Source organism: Orcinus orca, chromosome 15, assembly GCF_937001465.1.
Source record: "Orcinus orca chromosome 15, mOrcOrc1.1, whole genome shotgun sequence".
NCBI classification, from domain to species: domain Eukaryota; kingdom Metazoa; phylum Chordata; class Mammalia; order Artiodactyla; family Delphinidae; genus Orcinus; species Orcinus orca.
Genome location: NC_064573.1, coordinates 81,431,287 through 81,457,163, shown reverse-complemented (window position 1 = coordinate 81,457,163; position 25,877 = coordinate 81,431,287). Strand labels below are relative to the sequence as shown.

General features: G+C 47.8%; 1 protein-coding gene, 1 long non-coding RNA gene and 1 pseudogene across 3 annotated transcripts; 1 reads left to right on the top strand and 2 right to left on the bottom strand.

Annotated features, from left to right (window-relative positions):
- Positions 1-56: 56 nt before the first annotated feature.
- Positions 57-16,843, bottom strand: P2RX4 (purinergic receptor P2X 4). 2 transcript variants are annotated; one of them, XM_004276721.4, is made up of 12 exons: positions 16,559-16,843; positions 12,481-12,628; positions 9,442-9,513; positions 9,253-9,325; positions 8,706-8,802; positions 4,771-4,851; positions 4,525-4,666; positions 4,290-4,426; positions 1,771-1,864; positions 1,587-1,652; positions 1,151-1,246; positions 57-651 (listed from the first exon to the last, which is right to left on the bottom strand). In XM_004276721.4, the coding sequence occupies exons 1-12, from the start codon at positions 16,690-16,692 to the stop codon at positions 625-627; spliced, it is 1,167 nt and encodes a 388-aa protein (XP_004276769.1). In that variant the 5' UTR covers positions 16,693-16,843; the 3' UTR covers positions 57-624. The 2 variants fall into 2 exon arrangements, with proteins under 2 accessions (XP_004276769.1, XP_049554415.1); XM_049698458.1 differs by lacking the exon at positions 16,559-16,843 and adding an exon at positions 15,472-16,400.
- LOC117203996 (uncharacterized) lies at positions 16,741-22,301 on the top strand. The gene is made up of 2 exons (XR_004486994.2): positions 16,741-16,875; positions 17,561-22,301. It is a non-coding gene; the product is annotated as an uncharacterized LOC117203996 (long non-coding RNA).
- A 248-nt stretch (positions 22,302-22,549) lies between these two features.
- On the bottom strand, positions 22,550-23,975 carry LOC101282747 (myelin-associated neurite-outgrowth inhibitor-like; annotated as a pseudogene).
- Positions 23,976-25,877: the final 1,902 nt, after the last annotated feature.

The window sequence follows — 25,877 nt, the reverse complement described above, 5'->3', positions numbered from 1 at the left end:
CCAAGTAAAGGGGAAGGAAGGAAAGTTCTAGCTCACACTGTGAAACCACACAGAGATTAAGAAAATCATTTGTTTTAATGTTTGGTCCTCAGTCATCTCAATGTAGCTCTTCTCAAAGGAAAAACACTAGCTCCGCCTCATGGTTGAAGCCTCGGGTGGGGGGAGGGGAACAGCAGCCTGGAAGTGCCGAAGAGCTACAAGCACAGCCAGGTGTCCCGCCTTCCTTATACAGTGCTTGAGTGGAGCTGCCGGGCCTTGGAGGACTGGGCCTGTCTCGAAGGGGGCTGGAGATGGAAGCTTCTGAGGAGACCCGGCCCTGGAGAAGTCCTCGGCCCTGTAGCCACAGCCACTTCACTGCCCTCGGGCCAGAGCTTGCCCCAGTGACCCCAAAGAGAAGGAACGGCAGAGGTGACCCAGCCACAGACAGGAGGTGACCAACGTGCATAGTGGTTTACTACGCAAACCCTACACACCAGACATGGGAGCAGCTGGGCAACCCTGCAGTACTTGTGGAGACTGACTCAGAATCTGGAACTTCCTCTGGGGTGACATGGCAGGCAGCCTTTTCTCCCTCCTTGCTGTGCTCTGATGAGGGCCAAGGAGAGCCCAGGTGTGGGGTGGGCATCACTGGTCCGTCTCACTGCCAAGACCCTGCAAAGAACAATATGCTTATCGTCAGTTGATATGCTTATGGATACATGTGCACCGCCCTGTGCTGCCCGCAGGCAAGCCTGGACCATTTCGGGCAGGTGGGAATCGGGGACTTTCCCTGAGGACGTCTGGACAGCCCTTCACAACTGAGCGTATTCAGGTAGGTCCTAGGGGTCCCCAACCCCTCTTTCTCTTCAAGGCGAATTGAAGTAGAGTGTGGACAGAGGTTTTGGCATGATATCCATTATCATAACTAACCTGAGACATCACTGATTAAAATGAAGGCTAGATTTTAAAGAGTGAGTCCATTTGAAGAAAAGTATGAAGTAAAGGCTAGTATAGGTGGTCTAGAAATGGAGCAGATGACAAGAGTCGCATGTGACTGCGCGAGTGGACAACACACCTAGATGACCTAGGGGTTCTCACCGCTGGGACAAGAGGCAGGTGAGGTAGGCCGCTTGGGCCTTCCTGCCAGCTGGGAGCTCAGGAGGCGACCTACCCGCTCATAGTCTTCCACATATTTATATTTCTTCTCCCGATAGTAGTATCTTTTCTTCATGCAGTAGAGGACAATGACATCACACAGCACTGTTGCCTGAATGCAGCACAGGGCAAGAAAGAATGAGGCAGGATGCTGTGGCCCTATTATTCTGTGTGCGCCCCTTCCCACAAAGCCTGGGATCTTCCAAGGAAATGAAGGGCTCCTCCATCTCTCCGGGGGGAAAAGCTTAGGGCCCGAGGAGCGCTGTCTTGGAGAAGGGCAGGAGAAAGCAGGTGGGGATGGGGAAGGGAAATAAGCCTGGAGGGTCGAGCCTAGAAACAAGTCTGGGGTCAAGGGGAAGAACCAGGATGCCAGCAGAGGGTCTCAACTTGCAGTGCTGGGGGGGGTCACAGTCCCAGGCGGGTGGCCAGAGAGGTCTAAGTGAGCCACTCACCACCCCTAAGAGCGCCAAGCCAGAGCCAATGTTGATCATGGTGGGGATGATGTTAAATTTCCCAGCCTGCAGATGATGGGAGAAAAAGAAGTTGTGATAGGGGTGGGGAGAGGGCCCCTTGCCCCTGGCCAGCCCAGAAGAGGACCAGTGGGCTCTGAACGAGGGGAGCCGGCGGCCAGGCTACCTTTCCAAACACGATGATGTCGAATCGGATGCCATAGGCTTTGATGAGCGTGCGGCGCTCGGTGCCGGTCAGGTCGTTGTAGTACTTGGCAAACCTGGTAAAGAAGGCCAGGTTAGAGGGAAAAGGCACAGGGAGGCCTGAGACAGCCTCTGGGTCCTGCTGAGGGACGTCAGAGTGAACTCCCGAGGCCCTGGCGGAGTTGGCAATGGCTTAGGGCTCGCTCTGCCTACCGAACGAACCACACTCGAGCACCTCGGGGCTTCTCCAGGCTCATGTGAGCCACGCAGAAGGAGGGCTGGCCTGTTGAGGAGGAGGGCGCTGGGGCCCGCAGGGCAGAGCGTCTGGAATGCTGGCACAAGGGTGCACGGAGAGATCCCTCCTCTGTCATCACCCTCACTTCCTACGACTTAAAACGGAACTTCCTCCTCTGAAAGTCCTTCCTGATACAGCTGAGCCCCGCCTCTCTCAAGGAGACCCTGGCCACTAACAGAAGGTGGCCAGCCAGCAGTGATGGCCAAGTCTGCTTTGTGGGTGGGGGGACCGAGCATCTCAGCACTGGACATTTTTTGTATTAAAGAACCATTGATCCATCAATTGGATGAGTGGATAAACAAAAAGTGTTATACCCACACCATGGAATATTATTTAGCCATAAAGAGAAGTACTGATAAATGCCACAACATGGATGAACCTGGAAAAAACCATGAAGCTAGGTGAAAGAAGCCAGTCGCAGAAGGCCACATATCGTATGAGTCCATTCCTATGAAAGTCAAGAATCGGCAAATTAGGTAGATTAGTGGTTGCCAGGGGTTGACGTAGCTGAAGGGATAGAGGGATACAGCTAAAGGGTCTGGGGTTTCTTTCTGAGGTGATGCAAATGTTCTGAAATTGACTGTGGTAACAGTTGCACAACTCTGTGAATATACTAAAAACAACTGAATTCTACACTTTAAATGGGTGAACTGTGTAGTATGTGAACTATATCTCAATAAAACCATTTATAAAGGACCACCAGGAGGGGGAATTCCCTGGCAGTCCAGTGGTTAGGACTCTGTGCTTCCACTGCAGGGGGCACAGGTTCAACCCCTGGTCGGGGAGCTAAGATCCCACATGCAAAAATAGAACACGAAGGGGCATGCTGGGGGGAGAACCACTGAGACTGATACCATTTGCTGCCCGTGTTATACAGGGGATCCACCAGGAGCCTAAGCTGTGGCCTGAGATCTGTCTGGCCCACAACTTCATGCCGTGGTCCAGGCCCGGGGAACTCAGGTGGGGCCTGATGCTGGTGGAGGTCAGGGGGATGGGTGTCCTTGTGAGGGTCCCATCGGCTTCTCTGTTCTGGGGTTCCAACCCAAGATTGAAGTTTTCCACAGTGGTTTCTACAAGAAACTGTGTAACCGTAGAGATGGAGCAATGCAAATCTGACTCCCTTACTAGGGAAAAATGCAAGGATCTGCCCTTCTATCAGTGAGCCAGATGGTTCACGAGGACAGCAGATGCTCTGTGCATTTGATTCCACACATCACCACTAGAGGGAGACAAGAGCAGCAAAAGAGCACCACTGACCCTACTTGGAAATAGGGTCTTTACAGATGTAATTAGTTAAGATGCAGTCATACTGGATTAGGGTGGACCTCAAATCCAATATGACTGGTGTCCGTAAAAGAAGAGAGACAAAGGACAAAGAGACACAGGCACAGATGGGAGAAGGCCATGTGACGACAGAGGCAGAGACTGAGTAATGTACCTATGAACCAAGGACCACCAAGGATTGTCAGGAGCCACCAGAAGCTGGAAGAGGCAAGGAAGGAGCCTGGCCTGCTGACACACTGATTCTGGGCTTCCAGCCTCCAGAACTGTGAGACAACAGATTCCTGCTGTTTCAAGCCACCCAGTTTGTGGTCATTTGTTACGGCAGCCCCAGGAAACCAATACACAGCACTTCTAGCGGGGAAATACCAGCAGAGGCCTTTCCTGAGGCTAAAACTTGTATCCCCTGCACCTTGGGAGATTCTGGGGGCCAGATCAACCGAGAAACCAATTCATGGATCAGGCCCCAGAGGCCTTTGGACTGGAGGACCACAGGCTCATCCACTCCTCAAAATTAGTGAGCAGAGGGACTTCCCTGGCGGTCCAGTGGTAAGGACTCCATGCTTCCGCTGCAGGAGGCCTGGGTTCAATCCCTGGTCGGGGAATTAAGATCCCACAAGTGCACAGCCAAAAAAAAAAAAATGAAAAAGACCCCAGCAGGGTCCTGGCTGAGGCTGGCTGGCCCAGGAAAGCTAAAGCAGACAGTCGTTCTTGAGGCAAGAAAAGGCGAGGAGGGCGCTCACAGGTCGGGATGCCACAGGGGCAAGGCCCTGCTTGGACCACTCTCCCTGGCACACGCCTCCCCACCTGCCCTTGGGGTGCCGCCTGAGTGCTGGTCTTGGGTGGGCGTGGAGGCCCCCACTGGGGAGTGATGCAACTACCATCACCCCCAGCACATGAGGAATGGGGCCCAAGCTCACACCCACCTGAAATTGTAGCCTGGGGACACGTTGTGGTCCACGTCCCGGGTGTCCAGGCGGCGGAAGGAATACCTGGGCAAGCAGAGGGAGGCGGCTCTGTCCAGGTTGCAGTCCCATTTGATCTGGATGCCCATGATGCCTCCCTGTGGGTTGCGAACAGACAGAGCGAGCTTTCCTCAGAGCCCATTCTAGAAGGAGATGTGTCAAAGACTGTGTTAGAAAAGCCAGGACCTACACCTACCTCGACAGCCATGTCCTGGAAGTTGTGCCCTGCGTTCTCCACTATTTTGCCAAGTCGGAATATGGGGCAGAAGGGATCTGTTTTAGCGTCATAAATGCACGTCTTGAGGTAGGTAGTGGTGATGTTGGGAAGGATATTCCTCCTAAAGTTGGGAGGAAGCAGAAAATAGGAGCAAGGACAACCTCAAAGAAGAGCCACAAGTTTCCCCAAGACACTGGCGAATTCACACAGCTGGCCGCCACTTACTTGCTGAAATTAAATTTGGGATACCAGATGTTGTTCTTAATCAAAAGAGTGAAGTTTTCTGCAGCCTTTAAAAAAGCAGGCCTGAAAAAAATTACAACGTATTGTTAACAAAAGTACAAACATATGTACACTCCTAATACACCTAGGTAATATTTTTTTTTTTGCGGTACACGGGCCTCTCACTGTCGTGGCCTCTCCCGTTGCGGAGCACAGGCTCCGGACGCGCAGGCTCAGCGGCCATGGCTCACGGGCCCAGCCGCTCCGCGGCATGTGGGATCTTCCCGGACCGGGGCACGAACCCGTGTCCCCTGCATTGGCAGGCGGACTCTCAACCACTGCGCCACCAGGGAAGCCCCCTAGGTAATATTTTTAAGTCGCATACCCATGTGTCTTACGATGTCACTTTGCCAAGAAGAAAGTAAAACATATCTCGTCTTTTCTACTTTCCTCTGCATAAACACCAGGTCAAGAGAGGAGACTGCAAACCAAGGCTTCTGATTTCTTCCAGTCATGGAAGGGCAGGGCCTCCTCCTCAAGGCAGTGGGAATTTAAGAATAGCTAACGAAGGGCGGGAGGGGTGGTGCCTCGTGGCCTCACTAGAAATCACTCATCCGGCAGGTGCTGGGTTTCAGGGCTTACCTCCCTCAGGTATTCTTGGGAATGCTCAACAGATCTGGTTTAAGAAGCAAAAGCAAAGGTGAATTCACCTACAGGCTTGACACAAAAAGTGCATGTCTGCTGTTGCACCACACCTTGGAAGTGCCACGTCAGCTCCTGCTGACTGTAGGAGTTGAATTTCCCAAGGGGACCCCACTGCTTTGGAGGGTTTCTTCAGGAGGATCTGGCACTGTAGACTGACTCCTCAGTGGTGGGGGGGGCCCTGACCCAGGTGGAAGCTTTTTGTTTGTTTGTTTGGCTGCACCACATGGCAGGCAGGATCTTAGTTCCCCCACCAGGGATCAAACCCGTGCCCCCTGCAGTGGAAGCGTGGAGTCTTGACCACTGGACCTCCAGGGAAGCCCCCCAGGTGGAATCTTTGAAGCTATAAAAAGCCTCAGCAGTCTTCCCCACCCTGAGAAAGGAGCAGGGCCAGTGATGAGGCCACACAACCTGGGGAGCTGAGCCTGCCGCTACCGCTGATAAAGACCTTGACCGAGGCACTTCTTTTGGGGCTTTGAATTCCCTCGTCCCTGTATCAAGGGGATGGACTGTATCAACGTTTCTCAAACTTCTGTCACTCCCTATACCGCTGTGTGCCTCATGTACAATACTTGTCTTTAAGATTAACCCTCCTTTAAAAAAAAATTGAGGTGAAATTCAGAGAACATAAAATTAACCATTTTAAAGTATACAATTCAGGGCTTCCCTGGTGGCGCAGTGGTTGGGGGTCCGCCTGCTGACGCAGGGGATGCCGGTTCGTGTCCCGGTCCAGGAGGGTCCCGCGTGCCGCGGAGCGGCTGGGCCCGTGAGCCATGGCCGCTGGGCCTGCGCGTCCGGAGCCTGTGCTCTGCGGCGGGAGAGGCCACAACAGTGAGAGGCCCGCGTACTGCAAAAAAAAAAAAAGAAAAAAGAAAAAAAAGATTCATAAAGTATACAATTCAGTGGCATGAAGCACATTCCAGTGTTATACAACCATCACCTCTGTCTAGTTCAAGAACATCTTTATCACCCCGAAAGGAAACTGCTTGTTCGTCAAGCAGCTACTAGTCATTCTCCCCTCCCCTCAGCCTTCGGGAACCACCAGCCTACTTTCTTTCTTCCTCTATGGATTTGTCTATTCTGGACATTTCATATGAATGGGATCAGACAGTATGTGACTTTTTTGTGTCTGGCTTCTTGCACTTAGCATGCTTTCGAGGTTCATCCCTGTGGTAGCCTGTGTCAGAGCTTTTTATTCATTCCTTTTTATGGCTCAATAACATTCCATTGTGTGTGTTCACCACAATCTGTTGATGGACATTTGGGTTGTTTCCACCTTTAGGATCAACTCACTTTTTTTTTTTTTTTTTTTACTGACATTCATTTTGAAGTAAAACTTTCCATCATGACCATAAAAAATATCGTTTGCCACAAGTTAGAGGTCATCGTTCAAATAAATATAACTAAGAACAATGTCATTATGAGCTGACATGTTTTTGTCAGCCCAAGGTGTTGAGCCTGGGGCTCGTTCTCTGTGAGAAATGGAAATCAGTGAGGGACAGAGAGGTATTGAACACACTCCAGACCAGAATCTCCTCCTTGATATCAGCTAGGGGCTGAATAAGAGTGGAGTTGGGAAGACCTTTCTCTCCATGTGACTCAGTGCTGAAATTTTTTGTATCAGTGTACACTTAAAAATCATCCTACACTGGATTAGATCTATAACAGCGCTGATATAGGCATACATATAGCTGATTCACTTCATTGTACAGGAGAAACTAACACAACATTGTAAAGCAATTACACTCCATTAAAAAAAAAATACATAACAGCACTGTCCGGTGAAAATATACTGTGAGGCACAAACCACACTGTAATTTAAAATTTCCTAGTAGCTACATTAAAAAGTAAAAAGAGGGAATTCCCTGGCGGTCCTGTGGTTAGGACTCTGCACTTCCACTGCAGGGGGCGCTGGTTCCATCCCTGGTCAGGGAACTAAGATCCCACATGCTTCGCGGCCAAAAATAAAGTAAAAAGAAACAAGTGAAATGAGCTTTTCTGTAATAAGCCAATATATCTATAATGTTACTCCAACATGTAAACAACATAGAATGTTATTAATGAGATACTACATTTTTTTTTTTTTAATAATAAGCCTTCAGAACCTGGAGTGTATTTTGCGCTGAGAGCTCATTTTGGACCCAGCTGCATTTCAAGTGCTCAGTAGCCACACATGGCCACCGGCTCCATAAAGTCCCTTCCAGCTCCAGAATGCTAGGATTCCTCGTCTTCTAGTATTTCCCTCCCTTGCTGGAGCTGTTGCCCTCAGCAATCCGCAGTCCTCACCATTCTCTTGTGTTGCGACACACCCAGGGTGAGGATCACATGGTTACCTGCTCCCCTAGGCTTATCTAGGCCTCAGTCTGAACGCTGAGAAAGGCCCCAGGTTGCCAGCAGTTCCGAGAGCTTACTTCTGACTCCACCCACTCACAGCACAGCTGATCGAAGTTCGAAAGAATGTTATTCTAGGCAACCTTGAACCTGCTCTAGTTTATAAAACACACTTTAACGGACATTAATAATTTTCCTGCCCAGCATCTGTACCTTTTTTCTGGTAACAGAACCCCACACTTCCTTTAAAAGCCACGCCTCCCCCACTCTCAACCTGTGTCATTCGGGTGGGTTTGACTCCCCGCTGAGCTAGGAAGGCACATGACCCAGGCCTGAGCCAGAAGCAAAGTCCATCCCCCAGCCACAGTGATGGGTTGGATGGGTTGACAGATGTGGCTGAAGCTGTGAAGATGGACAGGTCTAGAATCTTTACGGACAGCTGGGCAGGGGGACTAGGGACTATGCCATGGGTCCTGCAAACGAAGCCACCACGGAGGGAAGCAGAGCCAAGAGGTGGCGACTCGGATGCTGTCCTTCGAGCCCCAGGTCTAGCCATGCTGGGATCTCTGTGGTTAGTTGAACAACAAACCGCCCCCACTGTGCATGTGTGTGTGTGTGTGTGTGTGTACACACCCGTTTAAGGCCCTGAGAACTGTTTCCTGTCAGTTACTTGCAACTGACAGAGGCCTAACTAGCAATAAGTCATCTGCACTCTTATCCTGAGTGAAAAACACCGTGGCCCACTAGCTACTGAGGGCTGCTGCCTTGTGGTTGAGAACCACCAGCCCAGGGAAGCCTCACGCTACAGGCTGACACCAAGAGTACAAAGCCACAACTCCCCTGCCACCTCTCTCAGGCCCGAGACCCAGCATTTAGGACACTTCTGTCCCTTTGGCAGGACTCACGTTGGCACTTGTGCGTTATCCTCCACCGGGCACCAGGCTGCCACCTCGCATGTGTTCACGGTCTCATTGAACGGCACGCACCTTCCTGTCGCAACTCCTACAGGGGCGAGGGGCACCCAGGTCTATGGGGGTCTCCTACTTTCTACTTTGTGAGGCAGAGTAGAAACTCCACCATGTATCCTATGCAATCAATCTTGAGCTAGTCTAATTCTGGGATTTAGACAGGATCCAGAAATTCAAATTGGAGGAAAAGAGTTGTCTAAGTCCTAGCCACATCACTGCTTTGCCAACTGCAGGGCTGGGGTGGTGCAGAGCCACAGGACAGGGCAAGATCTGGGATGGCTTCTGGGGTGCAGATGACAGAGATAAATGTCGAGGGGGCCCCAGGACCCCAGTCTGGACACCAGGCTCTCCCAGGCTCGTGTGGGGGATTTCTCCATCCTGGAGATTTCCCTCTGAGAGGGGGCCCACGGGGGAGGCAGTTTGGTCGGGGGCTACCCTCCCCAGGCTAAGCATCTACTGTGGAGTCACAGCCACAGGTTTGTACCATTGCTGTGGGTGCTTGCAGAGCCAGCAGTACAGTTGGCATCGGATTCACACACGGTGGTCTCATCTGGAATCTGGAAAAAGAAGAACCAGTGAAAACAGGTTGCACATGGCCTGGTCCCACCCACAGTGGGACAGGCACAGAGAGGTGGGTATGAGACCCGAGGCTCTTCCCCAAGAAGCTGCCTACCTCAGGACAGAGGCCCTGGGTCTGGTTCATGGTGACGATCATGTTGGTCATGATGAAGAGGGAGTTTTCCTCCTGTAAAGCAGGCAGAGGGGAGAGAGTGCTGCATACTACCTGCAGAGGAGCCAGGCAGAGCCACAGGGAAGACCCTTTACTAGGACAGTGCCTTCACTTCCCCCCTGTGCCATGCAGAAAACAGTTAAAAACACTGATCTTAGGGTCTCCCATTCTCACCGATGAGAGTTATAACCTAACTGAAAACAGGGGCTCCAATACTTGCACACATGTTCACAGCAGCACCATTCACAATAGCCTAAAGGTGGAAACAACTCAGTGTCTATCAACGGATGGATGGATAAACAAATTGTGGTCCATACCCGTAAGGGAATATGACTCAGCCATAAAAAGGAATGAAGCACAGACCTGGCTACAATGTGGATGAACCTCAAACACATGATGCTGGGTCCAAGAAGCCAGACACAAAAGGCCACGTAGTGTATGATCCCATTGATGTGAAATGTACAGGATAGGCAAATCCAGGAACAGAAAGTAGATTAGTGGTTGTGAGGGGGTGAGGGAGAAGGTGGACAAGGGGATGATAGCTTAATGAGTGGGGGCTTTCCTTTTAGACTGATGAAAATGTTCTGGAACTAGACTGACGTGATGGTACACAACATCGTGAATGTGCTAGATGCCACTGAAGTTTTCATTCTGAACTGGTTAATACTGTGATACATGAATTTCACCTCAGGTTAAAAAAACATGTCTATACCCTGAAATGGTTCCTTAATAAAGCTTGACTTGAGGGAAAAGAGTCAATAAGTGCTCAGTATATCCTCTGCCAACTGGATTACCTCACAGGCGCAGAAACACAAGACCTCAGAGGTCTCAAGTTAGGCTGGTTCTCTTTCCTAACAGGAACTAAAATAAATACATAAAACATTCTATACAGAAGGCCCAATCAGGGCTCGCCATTGACACGTCTCCTTTTTTTTTCTTTATTTTATTTTTGTTTGTGTTGGGTCTTCGTTGCTGCGCGTGGGCTTTCTCTAGTTGCGGCGAGCAGGGGCTACTCTTGGCTGCGGTGCACGGGCTTCTCACTGCAGTAGCTTCTCTTGTTGTGGAGCATGGGCTCTAGGCGCGCGGGCTTCAGTAGTTGTGGCTCGCAGGCTCTAGAGCGCAGGCTCAGTAGTTGTGGCGCACGGGCTTAGTTGCTCTGCGGCATGTGGGATCTTCCCGGACCAGGGCTTGAACCCTGGTGCATTGGCAGACGGATTCTTAACCACTGCACTACCAGGGAAGCCTGACACTTCTCCTTTTGAGAAGGTTCTGTTTTCTCCTCCTAAGTGTGAAGGTGCCAAATGGTTGATTTAAGGTTTCTGGAGAGCAATTCACTTGGGGATGAGACTGAAGAATTGCTAACAGTGACCTCCCAGTATAAGGAAAAAGACAAAGACCCTGCATATCCTAGTTGGACCTCCTCCTTATTGGGCGCTGGTGCTCTAAAATGAAATGCTCTGAACATTTCATACTCCTGAGAAGAGCAGTCAGTGCTGGGAGCCATCAGGGAAACTCAGGGACCAAAGGGTCTGTAGATATCTCCACTCCCAGGTCTGATAAGGTGGTAGACGCTCTGGGAATAGTTGGCATCTTTCAAAGACAGACCTGGAACAAAGCATGTTGGGAAATGAGGAAATGGCCGCAGGAGGGGGCGTGAGAATGTGGCAGGAGGCCCGGGTCAGGCGCCCCAGCAGGCTCCCGTGTTCCATATGTAGACACACTGCTTGCTTGGTGTTTACAGAAGGCTGTTCCTGCGTCTCTCCGGAGTTAGACCTGAACAAGTCAGTGTGGTTTACTTTTTGTTTCCTATTTCTTATCTATTTTAAGTTTAGGGAAATTTCAGTCTGGAGATGAGCCGAGTAGATGCGGTGCAAATACATGTTTGTGTTCCATCTTTGGAGGAGCAGGATATCGTGAAAGCTCATGGAGAGCCGTGTGGGACTCACACGGCCCCCGGCTCCGATCCGAGATGGAAGGCAGAGCTGCTGTGTGCTCCTTTCCACTGAGGGGCAGAAGCAGGGGGCCGTACCCTTCTGTGGGTCCAGTAAACAGACGGAGTGTGATATTCCGAGCCTGCCAGGACGAGGCCGTGGCTTCGTAGGAAGCAGAGGTCTCTCTGTAGAGACAGGTGCATGCCAACAGCACCAGCTTCCTCCAGCAAACTATGAATCCCCTGTTCCATTTGACCTTTATGGCTTATTAGCTCTGATTTCTCTCTGGGCACCCCACAAGAACCTTCTCTTGAGAAGGCAGAGGGGAAATGAACACACTTGAAGAGAGAGTTTCTGAAGTCCTTGCTCTGAGCCAAGAGCTGGCAGCTTATCTGCATGTGGCCACCCCAGTCACCCTAGCACGTGGGCCATCTGGAGGGGTATGTGGGGTTTGACTGTGGATTAGAGCCATTATCATGGTTAAAGAGAGTCAATATTTAACTTGGAGCTTTGTGGATTAACAGATGGGAGACTAGGATGCTGCATCAAACAGTTTCTTCCCTTCCCTGTGTTCCCGATGGAATCCTATATGGGTATGGCTGTTTCCTCCTTCTTTGGCTTTGGGTCTCTACGGGCTGTTAAAGTTTGTACGCTGTCTGAAAAGATTTACCTTGTGGGTTTACAACAGTAAAGCAAACCACAAAATGTGGAAAGGTGATAGTTCCACCTGCATTTTTCCCAGGATTTAAAACATGTGCTTTTCTACTTTTCAAGTCCGGTGACAGACTCAGATGTCCATATGGAAAGCTTCCTCTGTTTAAGCCAGCCATGTTTTAGGGCTGAAGAAACGTAGCTGATTGAATATTACCTGTTAGACCCTAAGCCAAAAAGAGGTCTGTCTGCACTGCTTTCTTGGACTAAAACAATCAGTCTGGGCATTGGTGATGTTAGAACTCTGGGCATGCCAATCACTAATCAAGAGTGCAAAGGTGAAGGGAAAGCAGCTAACTAGAGGCTTGAGCTTTCGACAGAGACACAGTGGGAGGCTTACCTGAGCTGGAATCACATAATCGGCCACATCCCAGATCCGGAATCCAAGTTTAGAAGTATTGGTCGTGGTTACACCCTTGGCTTTGGCAGTAACAGAGCTGACCACAGAGTCCATTTCCTGGTAGCCCTTTTCCCACACAAACACCCAGCTACAAAATAAAACAGGTCTCTTAAATTGCCATTAGGATTGCATGAATTTGAGTTAATGCTAGGGAGCCTCTGGTAGCCAGAGGCTGAAAGTATGAATGTTTACTAGTTGTGACTTTGCAAAAGCTGCTTGACTTTGTAACTTAGTGCAGTGATCAGCACAAAGAAAATGCTCAGCGAATGCTGTCTTTATTACTAGGTATTTGAACACTTTCAATGCACTATGACCCGCAGAATTACCATGAGATAATAGAAATTATGATAATGATAGTTACCATTTGAAGGTCTTTAGGTGCCAGGTACTGATCTAAGCTCTTTATGTGTATTAACTAATTTAATACTGACCACTTTATAAGGCAGGTGTCATTATTCTTCTCCATTTTACAGAGGAGAAAACTGTAATTCAGAGAGGTTAAGTTACTTGCCCAAGGTCACACAGGTAGTGAATGGCAGAGTCAGCATTTGAACTCAAGCTTTTTGCTTTCGAAGTCTCCTTTCTTGCCCTCTATACTATATATGCCCTCTAGAAAGGAGAATCATATCTTTTAAGTAAATGTATAATAGTTTCTTACTTTTTCTCTAAGAATTCAGGTCACATGTATGTTTCTCTCCTCTGAAGTGGAGACTTCACTACCAGCCTGAATAATTAAAAAATCTGAAGGCATTGGTGCATAGTGGTTAGGACACTGGAACAGACTGAAGCCAGCCTATCTCAGTTCATCACTCACTAGGCATAAATTTGGCCAAGCTGCTTAACCTCTCTGTGCCTGTTTTTCCCATCTATACGACGGGAATGATAACAAGACTTCACAGGATTGTTGTGAGGTTACGTGAGTTAATGCATGTCAAATGCTTGGAACAATGTTTGTGAGCCATTATCAGCAGACTGAAATTGGCCACGATGGGAGCATTTACACCGTGGAAATTGGCCAGTACTACAAATCAGAACTCCTCCCCATCAGAGCTGTTGTTAAACATCAATAGTGACTACTATTGTTGTAATTTCTAGAGTCAAGAAATACTACTAGCATCCCTCTCCCCTCCTTATAAGCTCTAGGTGCTGAGACTTCAGAAATTTGCTTATTTGGTTACTTATTGTCTGAGTAGTCTCCAAGTTCACTACCCATCTTAGAGATGGGCTTTTTCCCTAAGAAGTCCTCTTCTTCAGGGTTTCTAGGAATTCAGCTGCAGTATAAGCTTCCATTTAATTCTAGTCAGACACAGAGAAGCTTAGAGCAGGGTCACTATTACTTTACCACCAAGTATAGTCATCCCTTGGTATCCATAGGGGATTGGTTCCAGGACCCCTGGGGATACCAAAAACCATGGATGCACAAGACCCTTATATAAAATGGCATAGTATTTGCATGTAACCTATGCACATCCACCCCTATACTTTAAATCATCTCTAGGTTACCTATAATATCTAATACAAAGTAAATGCCATGTAAATAGTTGTAAATACGATGTAAATGCTATGTAAAAATAGTTGCTGGCAAGTGACAAATTCAATTTTGCTTTCTGGAACTTTCTGGAATTTTTTTTTTAATATCTTTTATCTATGGTTGGTTGAATCTGTGGCTGCAGAACCTGAGGATACAGAGGGCTGACTGGATAGTGAGTTGCTAAGTCAGAGACACATGGTTTCATCTCAATCACTATGTAAATAACTATTACCTCATCCTGTGACTGATAATACAATTAGATAACTGAGAAGTGTTCAGTCTCTCTCTCTTTTCTTTTTTTTTTTGGCCATGCAGCACACAGGATCTTAGTTCCCCGACCAGGGATTGAACCCATGCCCCCTGCATTGGAAGTGCAGAGTCTTAACCACTGGACCACCAGGAAAGTCCTGTTCAGTCTCTTTTTGAGGAAGGATTACCTTTGATCAGTACTGGAAAAGAGACCACAATTTCACCAAGATGAATCGAATCAGAAAGTTAAGAGATGAGGTTTTTAAAAATTTTTCTTAAAAGCCCTAAATTCAGATCCTGAGTCAGATCTGATCACAGCAAGATGTATAAAAGCAAAGCATTTACTGCTTAAAAAATCCTCATGATCAAGGCAGACAGCACTCCATAGGAATCCTATAAAGCTGCACTGCCCAACAGAAATACAACGCGAATCGTGTAATTTCAACATTTCTCGTAGCCATGTTAAAAATTAAAAAGTAACAGGTAAAATTAATTTTAATGATATGTTTTATGTAACTCAACATATCCAATATATGTTAATGCTATCAATATAAGATGTATTAATATGATATTTAGTTGTTTTTTGTACTATGTCCTCGAAATCTGGCGTGCATTGTACAGTGATCGCACATCTCAGTTTGGAGTAGGGGTGTTTCAAATGCTCAACAGTTTCATGTGACTCCTGGCTACCATACTGCAGATATACTGTATGCAGTCTAGAACTTTACAGATACCCTGAAGTAGATGTAAACTGATTCTCCTACGAGCAGCAAAAGCCAAAAGGAAAAAGCTGCCTGACAGCTCCTGATTCCAAATGCTTCAGGTCCAACCCAGCAATATGAGTTTAGTTAACCAGCTTGTAGTGGGTCTCGAAGTTTAAGGGTGCATCACAATCACTGGGGGGCAAGGAGTTGGTTGTGATGGTACTTAATGTGACTTAGAGTCCAAACCTGGGGGTAGGCCAAGTGGTTCTGATGCAGAGTTCATACCTGGAAAGCCCTTTTACTGACTACTGTCAGTACCTACTGCTGCTGCGCTGATAGATGGTAGAAGCCAAACCTGCCAGATCATGGGGATTCCCTTAGGCAGTGTTAACAGATTCCAAGTCCCACCCCAGGGTGGGGGTGGGGGTGGGGATGGTGTCCTGTTACCTTTAAACAATTCCTCAGATGAGTCCTTCATGTTCAGGTAGGTTTGGGAAACACTAGGACACTGGTTCCCAAAATTTGCTGCACATTAGAATCACCCGGGGAGTTGGTCATACTCTACAGCACTTGAATCAGAAAGTCTGGGTCTGAGAGCCAGCAGTCAGTATTTTTTAAAGATTCTCAAATAGCTCTATGTGCAGTTTGGGGAACACTGTATTAGGCCTTTTAAGAAAAACAAAAACAAACAAACAACCCCCCCCCCCACGATGCAGCAGGTAACATCTGTCAGCTCAGCAGCTGTAGACACCATAACACCCCAGGTGAACCTTGAAAGCGGGCCCAGTTGGTAAATCAATTTCCACCTCCTCTCGAGTTTTATTACATTGTAAGGGTGCATCAATTAAAATTAAGCACTAGGTGAGGACTGATGGTGGAGGGACATATAAGCAAAGAGGGCAGCATGGGGAACGATAAGTCTAAAGCAGGTGCCTATACCAAAAACTCCAACAACCCCATAAAAGGAAGGAACTGAACTTAAGTGATTTTTGAAAGTGTGACCTCTCTATTATCTTGGGTTACCATATGATGCTCAAAGGAAAGGACAGGAAGCCACAGACCCAAAAGGAACCAAGTGGAAATCCCAAACCTTGGTTTCTGTCAGCAGATCATCAGAATGGGAAGTGAAGAGCAAAGAGTGAGTCATTTAGGGCAAAGCCCTCCCACCCCCAGCCAAAGGACATCATGGAGCAAGTCAGAAGGGACAGGAAGCATGAATGGCGAGGATGAAGATCTAGCTAGGCTTTGCCTTCAAGACACAACATCAAAGCAGCCTCTGGACCCAGAGTCGGCACAGAGCCCGTCCCTCTGGTGGCTAGGGTCGGGGGTGGAGGGTTGGGGGAGTAGGGATGTATCCCTGGCTTCGGGTCGCTGTCCCCTGGACCCCACCTGGAGGGCGCTCGCGGGGCTCGGCCGAGGACCTAGGCCAGAATGAGCAGGTGCGTGGCCGGGACCCAGAAGGGGTAGTTCCCGGCCGTCGGATCACACCCTGTCCCCGGGACCCCTCAGGGTCGTCGCCCGCGGCCGCGCTCACCCGATGACGTAGGCCAGGATGAGCAGCTGCACCGCCCGGTTCATGAGCCCCACTTTACGGCTGCGGATGAGCACGATGCGCGGCGTGTCGTACTCGAACAGGAAGGCCGCCAGCACCGCGCAGCAGCCCGCCATGGCTAGCGCCCCGCCGCCGCCGCGCCGCCCGGTTCCGCGCTCTGGACCCGGTAGCCTGACCCGCCGCCGCTTCCCCGCACTGGAGCCCCGCCCGGCGTGGCGGTTCGTGGGGGAGGGCCCGGAAGGAGGCGGTGCTGACCCTCGGGGGACTGGGCCGGGCGAAAGGCGTGACCTCCCCCTCGGGTACGAGTGCCGCGCCGCCTCAGGAGGGCTGGGGGAGAGCGACCTCCTCGGGGGGAATGGGGCCTGGGGGAGGGGGTGACCTCGTTGGGAACGAATGACCCCCTCTGGAGAGGGACGGGGGAATAATGACCCTCCCCCCCAGAGGGACTGGTGGAACGAGCGACTCCCCCCTCAAGGGGGGTGGGCTCTACGGGGATGGGATGACCTCTCCTTCAGGAACGAATGACCCCATGAGGAGGACCAGGGAGGACCGGTGACGCTCAGGGGAGATAGAGCCCTCAAGGAGAGAGTGACCTCCCCCTTGGGAAGGAGATACCCCTCCCAGGGGCGGGAGGGGTAATGAGCGACCCCCGTGGGTGTCTAGGAGTGAGCTGGGGGCGGGGTGGGGCGAGGCGAGGCGCTGGGGGCAGCTTAGGGGAAAGAGCAGCCTCTCTCCTGCAGGCTCCAATGGGGGGCAGCGCTGCCTTCTCGCTGCAGGAGGGAAAGCCTAAATATCCGGTACCCTAGGGACCCTTGGCTGGAGCCACACACGCTGCAAAATAGCCCTCTTAGAATTGAAGCTAGGTCACATACCTACTCCCATTCCGATGCTTCCTTAGTTGTAGGACGGGAGGAAGCAGCCTGAGCCTGGTGAGGGATTTCTGTGACCATCCTTTGAACTGAGGAAGTTTTATCACAACTTTAGGGAGAATTGGAAAATAGAGGGAAAGTGGAGGAAACACCCACAGTTGCACCACCTGAACATAATTTTCCACGTGTGTTCATTCCCTTCAGGTATGTTATCATAGGTATGTTTTATATTTAGTTTCATTCATTCATTCAACAAGTGTTAATAAACACCTTCCGTACCAGGCACTGTCTAGTGAACAGAACAAACCCAAACATTCTGCCTTCATGGAGTATAAATTCTAGCAGATAATTGTGTATACGTTTTTAATTTGTAAGCATAGTCAGTGATGGTACTTTTCAATTCCTGATTCACACTACATGTTTTCCATGTTACTGCAGACTTGTCATAATGATAATTTTTAATCGATGGATTGTTTCTTCAGTTAGGGATGATTTCCTTAACCGCTGTCATCTGATTGCTTCCAGTTTGTGGATCCTATGCATAATCTTTAACACACCATTTTAGGTCTTTTCCTGGAAGTGAGATTCCTAAGCCACACCACCTTGTTTTTACAAATATAAGAAGATGAATAATAATAAAATTTGGGGAAGACAGTATCTGCCTCTGGAGATGGACTTGTCATGTTAACAGGAGGAATAGAGCTGCCACCTTCCTCAGTTCAAAATGGTCCCAGGAAAAGGTGGTGACAGTTTAAGTGGGATTTTATTCATTCTTTGACAGGTATTTACTGAGTGCCTGTTGTGTGCTTAACAGTGTTCTGTTATGAGGGTGAACAGACAAAGTCTCTGCCAAAATGGAGCTTTGTGTAATTGGGGGGACTTAAATTCTATGTAGAAAAGAAAAACCCAGTCACTAAATTCTCATTGGAAAGAAACTTAAAAATACATTTCCTTAAGAGTCAAAACACATTTACAGCTCTCGTGAATACTTATCCCATAGTAATGAGATGGTCCTGGCCTTACAGATCTTGAATTTAAATGGTTTGTTTGTGTCTTTGAACAAAGTCAGTTAAGAGAAATGTACAAATAAAAGTTTTTGTTAGTGCCTAGTTGGTAGTGTAACCTTAGGCCCAACCAGAGAAGCTGATCCTGAAAAATGATTGGAGAAAAAAATTGTTTCATTTACACTCTTGCCCTGAGTTTATCTCTTTAAAAACAGCTCTCCTGAGGCATAATTGACATACAGTAAACTGCACATATTTAAATTATACAATTTTATAAGTTTGACATATGTACATACCCATGAAACCATCAGCACAATTAAGATAATGAATATATCCAGTGCACTAGCTAGAGTAATCTTAGATTATAAAGTAAAAGTGACTGCTGATTACAGTTGGGATTTTTCACATAATCTTTTTTTTTTTGCAACACAAGTCAATCTTTATTGAAAATTGCAGTATTAATACATAACAATTCTTGTTAAAATAAACGTGCTTTTAAGCATTTTAAGTCTGAGCTTATCTACTCATCAGATTGCATAAAAAAATAGCATGAATTTACACATAATGTAATTGGCTCAGGATGGATGTTCCTTTGTATTGATTGACACCTGGAGTTCAGTGCAGAGGTGAGGGGTGCGTTTAACACTGGAAGACAATGCTGGCTTAAGTTTTAAAAAAGTACTATGAGAATGGTCTAAAAAAAAAAAGCGGTATTCAAAAATCATTAAAAAAAAAAAAAAAAAAGAACCATTTCCTAGTCAGTAACAATGGCTCCCTGGGGTCTCTCTTGAGTGGCCATCACAGTAACCCCACCAGGAACACATGAGAGCTGGCCTCAGGTCCAGCCCAATTATTCTACTGACTACTGGTCTCCACGAGGAGCTATAGGAGACTCCAGTAGGGCTCAGGAGACCAAGATAAGACACTTGTCATCTCCAGCACACCAATCCTGGGAGCATAGCATCCCCTGAAGCTCACTGCAGGCTCCCTGCACAGAGATGGCAGCCTCTCCTTGGTCTCCCTGTCCCAAGTGACTTGACATTGGTCCTGGGGATTCAAATAAGATTACTCCAGAGGTTTTCTGTTCTTCAAGTGAATAGGGTGGGAAAAGAGGCAAATCCTCTGAAACATGTAAGATCAACTCTGCAACTTTCTATCTGAAAAGATCAGACCCTCCTCTGCAGCGTGTCCTCTGCAGGCTCCTTTCAGAAAGCTCAGGTTGAGCAATAAACAGCTCAGGAGAAAAAAAACACACCATCATTTGAAACGTACTAGAGAGGAGAGTCACACAGTCCACCCTTCCCCTATGCCAACCACTCCTTTCTAGAGACACACCCCGTCCTTAGAAAGCACCAAGAGAAGAGCCAGAAGCTGTACCCCACCTCAAGCCGCACACCCTTAAGCCTGCCCTTGCACGGCCAGAGGATGTCAGACAGGCGTCCTGTCCCATCTGGGCAATGCCCAGGCTGGCAAGAACTGGGGCGTCCAGCTGTTAGCTGCCAGATAGGGAGAAGGTGACCCAACTGGTCGGAGTAATACTCTTTCCAAATGTTTACAAAGGACAGGTGAAGAATTCTGAGTTTCCTTCTTAAAAAGCAGGCCCCAATACTGATGCATCTGGTGCCTGCCATCCTTTCTCCACCTGCTGGCAGGACAGCACTACCAGAGATTAGTATATCCCAAGCCCCAAGAATCTATTTCCTCTTGTTTGAAGTGCCGATGCCAGCAGATGGAGTGAGGCACTGCATGCCCAGCTTGGGAAGGGCAGGGCGAGTACCAAGTACCAACCAGGTGTCCAGCCCATGGCCCAGGACCACCCTCAGCTCCTGTAAATACTACATTTGCATAGCACTCAAGAAACAGAGTCATATAATACAACTGGTAGGCCTAATAACCAACAAGAATGTTGAGAAAAGATCAAACACAAGAGACAAAAGATTCTGGAAGCGCTTCTGTGCTTATCACCACGATGGCCCTGGCCCTGATGCTGGCCTCAGTTCTCAGAGGCAGCAAGCTGATGGGACCATCACTCATCGTGAAACGTTCAGTCACCTGGCCCAGATCCAAACAGTGTTTCCCTAAGCAGAGAAACATACCTTCTAAACCTTAGGGGAAGGCTGTAGAACAAAATTTTTTAAAAATGTCCATGATGATATCTATGTTTATAGGAATTAGTTCCTTTATTTGCCTGTCTCAGCTTCTAAAATAACTGTAATTTAGCTGAAAGACTCTCAAATTAGGAATGTCACATATAAAAAATGCAAAAATTCTCTGTATGTTCTACTATTGTGCTTAGGATATCAAATTATGCAACTTTATAACAGAAGCTGTATTCCTTAATTTTACTGGAACTAAATGCTGCTAAAATTACAACATATGATAGTTTTGTTACTATTCATTATATCCAGATTCTTACCTGCTAGACAAGATCTACCTTTCACATTGATAACTGATGCCCCGATAGTTTCAAAATTGAAAAGATCTCCACAGAGATGTATTCCATAATGCAAAAGTATTTGATGAAGTCTCCCAACTCAACTTCACAAAAGGGAAACAAGATTTTTTTAGAAATTACAGGGGGGAAAGTGTTTATAAAGCTGATATAAATGGGGAGAAAACGCAACCCACTCTTTTCTTTCTCTTGAAAACACCATTTAATTCAGTGCTCGTGAAAACATTCACCCTGTGTGTGCCAAGTCTCAGGCAAGCTGGAAGAAACAGCCTATATAATTTCTCATAACTTCCTCCTGAATTCAAATGACTCCAACCCTTGCAGGTAGTCGCATGTGTGTATCTGTTTATGTGCACTCTGTTTGGGACTTTTAAAAAACATATACTAAAATCATATTTTCTCCTAACTTATTACACTAAACTGGGGAAACCGCTTCTCTGTTACTGGATCAGTTCAGGCCCTGGAGAACATATCGATATTACAAACCGCCCACTACACAGGTGGAATTACCAACAAAGAGTTGAAGAAGTGGCCACTGTGTCTGGGGTAAATGGCTGCCACACACACACACATACACACACACACACACACACACACACGAGTACACACAAAGGTAGGTTAAGTGCTCTTGAAGCAATTTAAAGTACTTATTAGTAAACACACTATGTTATAGACATTAGAAATAAATCTTCTGTTTACAATGATCCATGCAAAGATATTCCTAAATTTCTTATAAAATAAGATGCGAAAAATAAAATTATGAAGAGTACTCACTATAAAAAATAAGGTTACCAAAGACTCAGGGGTCAGGTATCCCACTCACCATCCGGGGCTGAATGCCACCCCAGTGCCGGAGCCCTGACCAGCTGCCGGAGCCGTAAGGAGAGTAAGATGCCCTCCCCACCTGAGGCCCACAGCTCTTGAAATGACGTTGGGGTGACAGACCGCTGACAGACCGCTGAAAGGGAACAACCCTCACCCCCCACCCCCTCTGACTTCATCTGAGGACAGACCCACACACACACCCATCAATACAAGTTGGGCACATTTAGGCAAAAAATCCTCTTGGTTTCTTATGTACAATATTCAGATTTTAAACACAGAATCCTTTCTGTAATAAGTTCTGGCAGGCAAACACGTTCTAATGCTGCCTGGCCCTTTGCTGTCCACACGTGCTTTGTGCTGAGTGTCCCCAGCCGCAAGAAGATATGGCCAAAGGGGCTCACAGACAACAGGTGCCAGCCCTTTCCTCACACCTCCCCACAGCCATCTCCACGAGCGCCCTCCAGATGGTCTCAGAGGACAAGTCCCCATCGAGTGCATGGGCCGAAACACAGCCACAGCCCTGCCTCTCTACAAGGAACAATCAATATCCAATAAAGTTTTGTTCCCTTTTAAAAGTTCTTAAATATACAACTTTCTTCATAACACACAGCTGAATGAAGTCTTTGCCCTTCCTTGTGGGAGGGAGAACAACAATGCCTACATATGTTTTCAGGTGACTCAAACATTTCCCCCGAGGGGGCAGGGGAAAGGAATGATTTTTCTAAGCTAAATAAAGGAGAGGCCAATACCTCCTCCAAGTGTGGCTGGTTCTCTTTCACATATCTTCCATCCCAGGAAAATAATTTCGCTCTACATAGGACTTTTCCATTAAACATATAGAAAGCATCATCTCTATCTGTAAGAGATTTGTAATGAAAATTTAGAGAAAATTGCTTTGCTGATACATAAACCACCTTTTGTCCCTAGCTGGATTCATGGTAATCCCTAAGGACATCCACATCACACTGACCCCACAAGCCTAAATGGAGAGAAAGCCATTAACCTGGCTGCACCCCAAGCAGCGGTGGCCTCCCCACACTCTCCCTGTCCCTGCAACTCTCTCCCAGTGCAGTCCGTGCAAAAGGAACAGATGGGTGGAAAGTAGAAGTCCATGTTTCCAATTGGCAACCCACGTCAACACCAAAAGGCTGAAGAATCATCAAAGAGATTTCAGATGCTCTATGAAGAAATTCACTTTAACACTTATAACTTTAAGACTTTGCATACATTACAAGAGTGCATTGATGATACAAGTTGTAAAATACTTCTCCATTCCTTTGGATTTTGCATATGATGGTTCTGCATCAGTCACTGCAGGTAGATGGAACAAGCTTTGTTTTTGTGTTGTTTTTTTTTAAACATGCATTCAGCTAGATATGATTCAGAATAGATTAATACTCCCATTTTTTCATTACAGTTAGCTAAAAAATTGCCTGGCAGCCCACCAAACAGGATTTGCTTTAAGACCAACCCACAGAGTCAGTTGGAGACTGAAGGCGCTGGGACCTGCTGGGCCGGCCGTAGTAGTGTTTAGCTAAGTATCGAGAGCATTAAGAACAAAGTCCTGGTTGGAGGCCCAAGGCCTGCAGCACCAGCTGTGGAACCTCCACGATGTGACTGCACAGCTCCATCCGAAAACGTTTGCAGGGTGATCACCACTGAGGGGCCACATAGCTGTAGGTGGGTGTTCCTGGGGCCCGATAAGTGGGCACAGTGATGGAGTGGGGGGCGACAGGAGTTGGGGAGTGGGCGGGCAGTCAGCAAGGTAGCCGCTGACATGGCTATAGTGGTCCCCGCCACCGTGCCCATGGTGACCCCGTTGCCTCTAGGCAGAGGGATGGGAGCAGGAGACACCGTCGCTGGCATGCTGTTGGGCTGCACCACTGTGGTGTGGTGGATGACGTGACGGGGCTGCATACAGGGGCTGGGGGTAGTACGTGCCTTGCTGTGCGTGCGCGCTCTGCTGGGGGTAGGCACTTCGCAAGGGGTGTCCAGCGGTCTGGTAGGGGTTGGGGAGGAGGAGTACGTGGCACCGCCACGCTGGTGGGGGAACAGGACACTTTGTAAGGTGTGCCAGGAGTGTAACCTGTTTGGAAGGTAGGATTCGCTCCAGAGTACGTGTTGGGGGAATAGGCAGGAGATGCTGCGTAACCCATGGGGAAACCAGCTGGATATCCAATTTCTTTGGCATTTGCATAGGGAACCGCAGAAGAACCCGGGCTATAAACAGGATTCATGATTTCAAGAACGCGCCGGGTGGCGGCCTGGGCCTCGGTGACCAGCGCTCGCCGGCCCGGGGCGCGCGCCGCGGAGGCCTGCTCCGATGCGCGGCTGAGCCGCGAGGCCCAGGTTGCCGCCGCCGCCTCCCCGGTCCGCGTTCCCCCTCGCCCAGCTCGGCCCGGCCCGCCTCTTCGCAGCCCGCGCTCCCTGCCGACGCTGCGCAGTCGCCCTTCACATAATCTTAATCACATTCAGTTGCGTATTGTATGCTTGGCTGAGTGTAGTCAGCTATTGAGCAACTCTGGGAATTTAGCTTAAAAAAAAAAACGCCAAGGCTTTTAGTAAAGACGTTAAGACAACTCAACAAGGAAAGAATAGTCTTTTCAACAAATGGTGCTGGAACAACTGGATATCCACATGCAAATGATGAAGTTGGACCCCTACCTCTTACCATATATGAGAATTAACTCAAAATGGATCAAAGACCTAAATGCAAGAGTTAAAACTATGAGTCATATGAAGACATAAGTGTAAATCTTTGTGACCTTGAATTAGGCAGTGGTTTTTTAGATATGACACCTGAAGTTCAGGTGACGAAAGAAAAAAAGTAGATAAATTGGACTTCATCAAAATTTAAAACTTTTTTGCATCAAAGGCCACTATTGAGAAAAAGAAGACAACCCACAGAATGGGAAAAATCATATATCTGAGAAGGGTCTAGAACCTTAAAGAGTTCTTTAACTCTTATAACTCATCAGTAAAATGACAACCCAACGATAAATGGGCAAAAGGTTTGAGCAGACAATTCTACAAAGCAGATACACAAAAGGTCAATAAGGATATGAAAAGATGTTGAATATCATTGGTTACTAGGGAAATGCAAATCAAAATCACAGTGAGATACCACTGCATCCCACTAGCATGGGTATAATCAAAACAATCGACCATCAAAAAGATGGCAAAGCTGGAGAAACTGGAGTATTCATATACTGCTGGTGGGAAAGTAAAATGGTGCAGCTGCTTTAACAAAACATTTTGGGGCATCCCTGGTGGCACAGTGGTTAAGAATTCGCCTGCCAATGCAGGGGACACAGGTTCAAGCCCTGGTCCAGGAAGATCCCACATGCTGCATAGCAACTAAGCCCATGTGCCACAACTACTGAGCCTGTGCTGTAGAGCCCGCAAGCCACAACTACTGAGCCCACGTGCCACAACTACTGATGCCCTCGCTCCTAGAGCCTGTGCTCCACAACAAGAGAAGCCACTGCAATAAGAAGCCTGTGCACCACAGCAAAGGGTAGCCCCTGCTCAACGCAATTAGAGGAAGCCCGCCCACAGCAACAAAGACCCAACGCAGCCATAAATAAATAAATAAATAAAAATTTTTTAAAGATACGTTCACGTAAAAACTTGTACATGAATGTTCATAGTAGCATTATTTATAAGTAGCATTATTCCCCAAAAGTGGAAGTAATTTAAATGTCCATCTACTGATGAATGGATAAATAAAATGTGGTCTATCCATACAATGGAATATTTAGCCATAAAAAGGAATGAAACACTGACACATGCTACAACGTGTATGAACCTTGAAAACTATGCTAAGTCAAAGAAGCCAAGTACAAAAGGCTACATATTGTATGATTCTATTTTTATGAAATGCCCAGAATAGGCAAATCCACAGAGACAGAGAGTTGATCCATGATTGCTTAGGACTGGGGGAAAGAAATAATGGGGAGTGGTCGCTACCGAGTATGAGGTTCCCATCTGGGATCATGAAAATGGTCTGGAAAACAGATAATGGTGATAGTTGCAGAACGCTTGTGAATCTACTAAAAGTCACTGATTTGTACATTTTAAAAAGGTTGTAGGACTTCCCTGGTGGTCCAGTGGGTAAGACTCTGCACTCCCAATTCAGGGGGCCTAGGTTT